The 10245-nt window shown below is 35.7% G+C and overlaps 1 protein-coding gene across 1 annotated transcript; it reads right to left on the bottom strand.

Moving 5' to 3' along the window:
• Positions 1 to 790: 790 nt before the first annotated feature.
• Positions 791 to 6452, bottom strand: LOC139130758 (small ribosomal subunit protein eS1-like). Its single transcript, XM_070696548.1, has 6 exons — positions 6304 to 6452; positions 5882 to 5985; positions 3001 to 3188; positions 2263 to 2471; positions 1862 to 1971; positions 791 to 1003 (listed from the first exon to the last, which is right to left on the bottom strand). The coding sequence occupies exons 1-6, from the start codon at positions 6363 to 6365 to the stop codon at positions 870 to 872; spliced, it is 807 nt and encodes a 268-aa protein (XP_070552649.1). The 5' UTR covers positions 6366 to 6452; the 3' UTR covers positions 791 to 869.
• Positions 6453 to 10245: the final 3793 nt, after the last annotated feature.

The raw sequence follows: 10245 nt of genomic DNA on the forward strand, positions 1-10245 counted from the left end.
ACCAAACCTATAAGTCCCCCCGGACGGTGTCCGTGGGGACTAATAACCTTGGTCAATCTTAGCTTCTACACCTATGTTTTTATCTGTTGTTTTTCCGGTATTGTAATGTTATCTACTTGATACTCCTACTCATGCACCTTTGGACCATTTTTACCTTTACAAAGGTTTTTACTGTTTTAGATTCTGACAGGTTTACTGCGAGTTTATGAAGTTTGATGTAATCCAGCCATAGGTCAGTTGTACCAATAACAGATCATAGTTGAAGAGATCCATGCTGTCATGGTCAGCACAGTCGTAGTGGAAATTTGCAATGAATGCCCACATATCTCACACCAACAAAGTAAATCTTATGTGAAATTGCAATGTCAGTTGTTTTCTAATAATTTTGTTCATAATTCATATTACAAAGCACACCTATGCAGTAGCAGTTAAATCTTGAACAATGAATTTTCTTTTCACACAGGGTAAAGTTGCACAAATCTTCTGTCGTTCCATCATTTTGTCTAGTCTGAGGAAACTGTATATTATGGTGGCATACTCTGTCAAGTCTGTGACATGCAATTATCTCTAAAATAATAGCCAGCCAAGTCCTGTGACACGAGACTTATGGGTGCTAAAATTGCCTAGCTGCCCACAAGTTTGTTACAATTTTATATGCCGGCTTTGCCAACTTCACGAAGGATGGCTGGGGACTGGCACATCTGGGAAAAGAATGAAGAAATCATGAATATGCAACAGTATCAAACTTGCACTCTCTCTTACAAACAAGATGTTAAACATGACTACAATCTGTGAGCAACAGAGCCTTTTATTCATTCAGTTCTGTTGTGTGTGGCATTTTTTACAGTCTCTGAATTCAACTTGGATGTTTAAACGGACTCTAAGACAGGTGGTTCGTAGTTATCTGGCCTCTCAACTTTTGCTCCAGATTCATCTGTAGTTCCTGTGGTACGTGCTGCCTTTGTGCTGCCTCCATCTCCATGAAGTTCTAAGAGTTTTCCAACTGTAAGAGAGCACATGTCATGTATTAGTACTCTCTTGTGATAGGAAGCTGTCACAATATAACAATCAAAATTTTGAGTCATTCCAACATTGTACAAGATCTGCCATTTATTTCTCACAGATGATCAGCACTGCAGCAAATCCAGTTTAATGGTGTCACATTGGTCAAATCATGGTAAGATTTTTGTCATCAACAGAACAAAACTGGGCCTCTGAAGCCGATTGGACAGAAAGCCATACACATGGATGATCCATACAGCTACAGATTACACCTGAATGCAACTACATTCCGTTATGTTACACTGTTATGAATTATATTAAAGCTGAAATAAAGTCTTTCAAGCCTCACACTTTTGAAGTTGACTGTCACCAGCTTTGAATTTCACAAATGGTGACGTTAAATAATAGCAGTGTTTTTGCCAAGGTTGCGGATCATTGGTAAATGATGTGGGAATCCCTACACATTCCTGCAGTCTTCTAGTCTGATTGCATTGATATACTAAGGAGATCCCCAGTAACATTAAACTGCTTACTGTCCTTAACAAAGGCACTGATAATACACACCACAAAAACTAACTCATGGAATCGTGTGTAGTTCCTTGTAAGAGTCAGGAGTGTGAGGTATCACACAATCACAATTTTGAGTTTTTCCAAAATGGTAATGGCTTCACCAATATATTAAGAACACCTGCCTTTAATTAACTTGTTAAACTCGATCATAATACCAAAGTTTTAACGATGGGATGTTCTGAGTTCTTGGTGATTTATTTCACAACATTTGAGATGGAAAAATTTGAAAGTGTTCCATTTGTTTGTTACACAACAATAGGGTACAGCCCTGAAATTGATGAAAACTTACCATCAAGCTTAGGTTTCTTCAGCACTTTCACTTTTCTCACATGAACATCATGGAGTGGGAAGATTCCTTGGCAGGCTTTCTCAATATCCTTGCCTATACTGTCTGGAATCCTGTAATTCAAGGAGTCATGGAATTAATGTCTGGAAAATCAGACAGGGATGAGGCGATGAAGGCAGATGATGTAAATACATATATTTAAACCTGGATAATGACTTTAAAAGTCTCTTTAGGGAAAGTTGATAGTGACAATGGCAGTATTGCTAATTTGCTGTCATGCAGGCAATGTTAAATTTTAAATTGATTTTAATTGGCGAACTACTGTCATCTAACTTTATTTTGAAGAGTGATTTTTGTATGTAAATGACCCTGTCAATAAAATTACCTGATTTTAGAATACTCACAGTTTGTTGACAATTTCTTTCAGTTCAACATTTTGACATTCTCTGACCATGATTTCCACCATCTTTTTCCTGATGGCTCTAACCTGTGTGTGGTATGCGTATGTTGTCTTCTTGATTTGGTTCTGCCTCTTCTTGGTAAAGCCAATGCAGAACAATCTCAGAAGGTAACCGTCAGAGGTTTTCACATCCACATTAGCTTCAATCAAGGTCTGCAACAATAGTAAACCCCTTGATAAGAGTCTGAGAAAAACGCATACTTGTGAAATACACTGTGGCATTGCTGTTGTTGATATGACATTGTTCAGAGCAAATGAAATTCTTGTTTCATGTTACTACGGTAAGTTTGAAAAAGTTTATGATACACTTTACTTCTCGATAAATGTATCAAAGTAACTTTGTTCATACTTGAAGTATGAAAGTTTTATGTTACATCTTATGACTCTATTACCCAGTATTACTTAATTTATAATTAAGTGTGTGTTGAAAAATTTGGTAAAGCCAACTTTGAACCAACTTACGGTCTGAGAAAGAAGCAACCTCATATTTAAAATTTGTGCTTAATCCCAGACTATACATTCCCTGACCAAATTTGACAAAGCACAATGGAAGTTCTCTGATATGGGAAAATATTTGCATTACAGATATTTGTCTAGGGTTATGATTTGCCATACGACTCAACATAACACTCTTGAAAAGACTCGGACAATGAGAACTCTCTTACATTTACTCCTTACATACCTGCCATTTTTTGACCATTGAGCAAAGTTTGTCTCTTGTGAGATTCATGCCATGGAAGTTGGTGAGGCAGTTTTTGCCTTGGACTTCCTCAACCATAAGTCTGAATTTCCTGAAGGCAACTTCATCATTCTGGAGATCTGCCAGTGAAACTTCAAACACACGTCCCTTCAGACCATCTGACGCAATCCCTAAAATTCAGAAGAATGAGAGAGTCAGACATGAAGTCTTAACCTGTCTATCATTCTAATTCAATATGGACAGGTCCACATTTACCATTGAAAACAATGGGTTTTGGCCAAACCATGATGATGAAAAGGTTAAAGGCCTGTGTTGGCACCAGATTGTCTCATCAGAAAATTTACCCATCAGATTACAATTTCAATGGAAAACAAAAGGCCATCACACCTCCATAATCCTCTTACAGACTAGAACAAAGGCGATCCAAGGGATTGCGAACAGTGCCTTTAAATCCCTTTTGATGATAAAGTTGAATCTTGTTGGACACCTCTCTATGCCAAAGATACATCAAGAAATACTGACAGGGGAATTTGTGTTGTTCGAAATGCATGTCATACAGGCTTTAAAAACAAAAACTATAGCTACAGTACTGTGTGACTTGGTAGATGCAAGATGTCAACTCCCTCAAAATTAATTTCTTAAAAGGTTTACAGTACTATTGCATGAACAATGAGTGTACCAATATACTGATGTACCTCATTAGGAGGAAACATTTCTATGGATTTGTCTCATAAAAAGGCCTTTTGTCTGAAAAAAAAAAGATCCAGGCACTCTGTCCAAGTTTCCTCCACATCTGTGGACACATCAACATTTTGTATGATCTAAACAGTTTCTGAAGTTGAGGTAGGGCAAGGTCCATTGAGTATTCTGATACCGAAAGACACTAAAAAGTTGTTTGCTCAAACATCCAGGAAAATTAGCACACAACAGAGTTGCAGTAACATTTATACAAAATAGAGAACTCTGAGAGCGCTAAACCTATCCTGAAGATAATTTGCTGTTGATCAGTTCAGGAACAGGGAACATCTATCACACAAGAGCATACCACTTACAACCAAAAGGACAAATGGTCAGTTTATAAAGACTACAGGACTTTTGAAAGTATTAACACTGATTAAATTGATAACTCAACATGGGCTGTTCCCATCCTTATTCACCTGTGATGTGACAGATGATCTGTGCATGTCTAGATGGAAATTCATAGAAAATGACCCAGTGTTTAGACATTTCAGCCTATATGAGACTCAGCCCAAACAAACTTATACCAAACAGCCTGTGTTAAACACGGACTTGGCAATATTTCACTTCGCCCATAGCTGGCATAGGGCAGACCGACTTGTTCAACATTTAAATGGGCCTAAACCAACCCAACCAATGCTAAAAAGGCCTACAACCAACATGATCAACGTCTTTCATGATCTTTGACATCTTAGTTGTTTGCATAGGATGAGATGTAGTGATGTGAGTGATAACGATTAGCTAATGGATATGGTTGGAGCTCCTCTTACTCTGTCCCTCTTAAGTCTATTAGCCAGCTTAGATTCCACGTACTTGCTACACATCAAATGCAAAATCAAGTATTAAAACAGGAACCTTAACAAATATTAGGGTATGGTCAGTCAGCAGCATGTACACAGCGATAACTTTGTCAATTTGATATTTAACTCTCTCATTAGAATGAAAAATGCAAATGGACCAAGCTACCTTTGCGCTCTGTCAAATTGTGGGCCACACATGGTTTTGGGCTGAGTCGATAGTAAAAGGTTCTGGCATCCTACAGCACACAATGCAAATGCACAATAATCTGCTTGCACTATAGCTGTGATATCGCAGCGGTACTTGTGGCGTGTATCGAACGCGCTCGGGTCATTGAGGTCATCGCCACAGTCCCGCTGCGAGCCAACGCATAGGCTTCGTTGGCAGTTTACTACGAGACCGACCGGTGTCGTAGATTTAGCTCGCAAAATTATGAACTACATTAGCCTTTGAATAAATAAACTTGTATCATCTTTATCACTGACTATCTGAGACTCATTCTGTACGCCTGCTAACTGTCTTGAAGATAAGAACACGTATTTTCGACCATTCTTGTGAGCCGTCGACGGTTTCTACGATGTTTGCTCGATCGCGCGTACAACGCACTGAATACGTTGGAGGTCAAAAGTTCAAATTCAAGCAGGAACCATCGACGACTCACCGAAAAACGGTCGAAAATACATGTTGTCAAGGTCGGGCTCGTTAGCAGGAGTAGAAGATGAGTCTTAGATAGTCAGTGATACAGTAGGTATAATTTTATTTATTGCATGCTTTATCTATTTTATTATTTTGCGAGCTAAATCTACGATACCGGTCGGTCTCGTAGTAAACTGTCAACGAAGCCTATGCGTTGGCTCGAAGCGGGACTGTGGCGATGACCCCAATGACCCGAGCGCGTTCGATACACGCCACAAGTACCGCTGCGATATCACAGCCACTTGCACTATGGCTGCAGTAGATGTACAGCAAAACATTTTCTTACACTGTCTCCATTATGAGAAGCCTGTCAAGGATGAGGGATACTCTGCTTGCACCTTTTGAGAAACTTTCTTGATGTGGAGTCTCTCCACATGCATGGAGTGCCTTGGTACAGTAATGTACTCAATGTGACATGGGATTAGAGGCATCAATATTAAGTCTTTCAGTCGGGAGAGTTACTTCCTAACATTATGAATGTATCGGTGCTGTGTGCTGTACTTCCATGAGGACACAGACGGTGACAATAGGTGACCAGTGCTGCAAGGCTAGGCTGTGAACAGCCGTGAAGCACGGTATGTTTTACCATATTCTTTACTTGTCGACGAGAAAAGCATCATCAAACACTCACTTGTTCCTTGCGTCCTTGTGACAAGGGTCTTGCCAATGTTACGAATGTTGAACATTGAGGGTGCCTTGACATCGTACCAGTCCTTTTTTGAGAAAGGGTCGACTCTGACGAAGTAAACATAAACAACTACTCGTAAGTGTCAACACACCAAAACTCAAGATCTATGCCTCTTATACACATAAAATGATAAAAAAATGTTAGGAATGTATCGACGTAATGACCACTGCTTATGAAACTAAAATACTCCTGTCGGTAGAGTAAAAATATTCTGACATGAGCATTCGTTGATACGAAGTCGTGAGACAGACATGTCTTCGATATCATCTCATATCTCCATCATCCTTTCACATAAATACACTTAACCTTTCGATTTGACAGAACATAGTCTAATTATACAAAAGGTGCATATATTTTTGGCTTACACTTTCTTCTTGGCACCTTTTTTGCCGCCTTTTGTAAGCCTTTTATTTTTGCCTACAGCCATGTTGGATGATCGAGGCGAAAGAGAACGATTGTATGTTTGTTATTTCTCTTCTACAGTATGAATTGAACATTCTGTTCGCTTGAATTTATTTGATTCTGGGGCTATGTATATTTCAGATCGGGATGAAAAATCCTAGCACAAAGGCTTACTGTAGCATATTCTTCAATTAACTCAACAAATGTCCGATTATTTTCATCTCTTTGCAAATATTTCTGTGCAAAGCGGACGCGGAAAACTCATATGGGAGGAAAGAAACAACGAGCTTTTGACATAACAAACACACCTCACGATGACCCCTTGCTGCAGGAATGGAAGTTTACAAAAAAAATACAAAAAGCATGATTAGAAGCACCAAAGTGTGCGCATGCGTGCATCCTCGTACGCGGATGTCATTTCAAAGATCAAAGCAACGTGCTTCTTGAGATACTTGTTTTGTACCTCTAGAACCACAATCGTAGTGAAATCCACATGTGATCGTATCGTCCGTGCTCTCTGTTTGCAAATACGACTGGTGCTTCTTGCGAGACATATTTCGTATCCTTAGAAGCACACTGTAAAAAGACATGAAAATAAAGAAATTGCACCATTTTCCACTGTACTTAAAACACCTTTTTTCCCCATTAAATTATGACTGTGCTTCTTGCGAGACATATTTTGTGTTATTAAGCAATTGTGACGTATCTTCTACTGACCATCTTTAATTTAAAAAAACACACTCTTTCCTTATATCTTCCGATTTGTGCTTCTTGCAAGACATATTTTGTGTCCTTAGAAGCACACTATGAAAAAAACATGACAATATAAAGAAATTGCACCATTTTACCATAACTTATTGATGAAATTATTTCATGTTTTATTAAGCAATTGTGACGTATCTTCTACTGACCATCTTTAATTTAAAAAACACACTATTTCCTTATATCTTCCGATTTGTGCTTCTTGCAAGACATATTTTGTGTCCTTAGAAGCACACTATGAAAAAAACATGACAATATAAAGAAATTGCACCATTTTACCATAACTTATTGATGAAATTATTTCATGTTTTATGAAGCAATTGTGACTTATCTTCTACTGACCATCTTTAATTCAAAAAAAACACACTTTTCCTTATATCTTCCGATTTGTGCTTCTTGCAAGACATATTTTGTATCCTTAGAAGCACACTATTAAAAATAACATGAAAATATAAAGAAATTGCACCATTTTACCATAACTTATTAATGAATTATTTCACGTTTTATGAATCAATTGTGCCTTATCTTCTACGAAGACCACTTTCAATTGCATAAAATAATTTCCTTTGATATTATGGCTGGTGCTTCTTGCAAGACATGTTTTGTGTCCTCAGAAGCACACTGTCAAAACACATGAAAGTATAAATAAATTACACCATTTTAACTTAACTTACTGATGAATTTCTTTCATATTTTATTAAGCGATTGTGACTTATCTTCTACTGACCATCTTGATTAAAAAAACTTTTTACCTTTTATCTTCCAATTGTGTGCTTCTTGCGAGACATATTTTGTATCATTAGAAGCACACTATTAACAACATAAAATATAAAGAAATTGCACCATTTTACCATAACTTATTGATGAAATTATTTCATGTTTATGAAGCAATTGTGACTTATCTTCCACAGAACAGTTTTAATAATTCAAATAAAAAACCACACTTTCCTATTGAATTATGAATTGTGCTTCTTGCGAGACATATTTTGTATCCTTAGAAGCACATTGTTAAAAAACATGAAAATATAAAGAAATTGAACCATTTTACCATAACTTATTGATGAAATTATTTCATGTTTTATGAAGCAAATATGACTTATCTTTCACAGAACAGTTTTAATAATTCAAATAAAAAACCACACTTTCCTATTGAATTATGACTTGTGCTTCTTGCAAAACATATTTTGTATCCTTAGAAGCACATTGTTAAAAAACATGAAAATATAAAGAAATTGCACAGTTTTAACGTAACTCATTGATTAAATTCTTTCACAGTTTATTAAGCAATTGTGACTTATCTTCTAACGACCACTTTCAATTGAAAAAATAAACTTTTTCCTTTGATATTATGACTTGTGCTTCTTGCGAGACATATTTTGTATCCTTAGAAGCACACTATGAAAAACAAGAAAATATAAAGAAATTACACCATTTTAACTTAACTTACTGATGAAATTACTTTCATATTTTATTAAACGATTGTGACTTATCTTCTACCGACCACTTTCAATTGAAAAAAAAAACTTTTTCCTTTGATATTATGACTGGTGCTTCTTGCCAGACATATTTTGTGTCCTTAGAAGCACACTATGAAAAACATGAAAAGATAAAGAAATTGCACCATTTTACCATAACTTATTGATGAAATTATTTCATGTTTAATGAGCAATTGTGACTTATTTTCTACTGACCATCTTTAATTAAAACAAAAACACTTTTTCCTTTTATCTTCCAATTTGTGCTTCTTGCGAGACATATTTTGTGTCATTAGAAGCACACTATGAAAAACATGAAAATATAAAGAAATTGCACCATTTTACCATAACTTATTGATGAAATTATTTCATGTTTTATGAAGCAATTGTGCCTTATCTTCCACAGACCAATTTTAATAAATCAAATAAAGAACCACACTTTCCTATTGAATTATGACTTGTGCTTCTTGCGAGACATATTTTGTATCCTTAGAAGCACACTATACAAAACAAGAAAATATAAAGAAATTACACCATTTTAACTTAACTTACTGATGAAATTACTTTCATATTTTATTAAACAATTGTGACTTATCTTCTACCGACCACTTTCAATTGAAAAAAAAAACTTTTTCCTTAGATATTATGACTGGTGCTTCTTGCCAGACATATTTTGTGTCCTTAGAAGCACACTATGAAAAACATGAAAAGATAAAGAAATTGCACCATTTTACCATAACTTATTGATGAAATTACTTTCCGTTTTATGAAGCAATTGTGACTTATCTTCTACTGACCATCTTTAATTAAAAAAACACTTTTTCCTTTTATCTTCCAATTTGTGCTTCTTGCGAGACATATTTTGTGTCCTTAGAAGCACACTGTGAAAAACATGAAAATATAAAGAAATTGCACCATTTTACCGTAACTTATTGATGAAATTATTTCATGTTTTATGAAGCAATTGTGACTTATCTTTCACAGAACAATTTTAATAATTCAAATAAAACACACTTTCCTATTGAATTATGACTTGTGCTTCTTGCGAGACATATTTTGTATCCTTAGAAGCACATTGTTAAAAAACATGAAAATATAAAGAAATTGCACCGTTTTAACGTAACTCATTGATTAAATTCTTTCACAGTTTATTAAGCGATTGTGACTTATCTTCTACCTTCCACTTTAAATTGAAAAAAAACTTTTTCCTTTGATATTATGACTGGTGCTTCTTGCCAGACATATTTTGTGTCCTTAGAAGCACACTATGAAAAACATGAAAATATAAAGAAATTGCACCATTTTAACTTAACTTACTGATGAATTTCTTTCATATTTTATTAAGCGATTGTGACTTATCTTCTACCGACCACTTTCAATTGAAAAAAAAACTTTTTCCTTTGATATTATGACTGGTGCTTCTTGCGAGACATATTTTGTGTCCTTAGAAGCACACTATTAAAAAACATGAAAATATAAAGAAATTGCACCATTTTACCATAACTTATTGATGAAATTATTTCACGTTTTTGAAGCAATTGTGACTTATCGACGAAATTCTTTCATGGTTTATGAAGCCATTAATATTGTGACTAATCTTCTACAGACCATTTTAATTTTCAAAAGCTTAAGATAAAATCTAGGTAGACATCCTGAAACATACTGAAA

Source organism: Ptychodera flava, chromosome 4 (genome assembly GCF_041260155.1).
Source record: "Ptychodera flava strain L36383 chromosome 4, AS_Pfla_20210202, whole genome shotgun sequence".
NCBI classification, from domain to species: domain Eukaryota; kingdom Metazoa; phylum Hemichordata; class Enteropneusta; family Ptychoderidae; genus Ptychodera; species Ptychodera flava.

Bases quoted from the DNA above. Each gene is read 5' to 3' on its own strand.
- LOC139130758 (XM_070696548.1), bottom strand. From the start codon at position 6,365: ATGGCTGTAGGCAAAAATAAAAGGCTTACAAAAGGCGGCAAAAAAGGT. The intron at 2,472-3,000 runs GTATGTAAGGAG...CTATTGTTGCAG, and splicing joins CAATGGTCAAAAAATGGCAG to ACCTTGATTGAAGCTAATGT. The intron at 1,004-1,861 runs GTAAGTTTTCAT...GCTCTCTTACAG, and splicing joins GAAGAAACCTAAGCTTGATG to TTGGAAAACTCTTAGAACTT.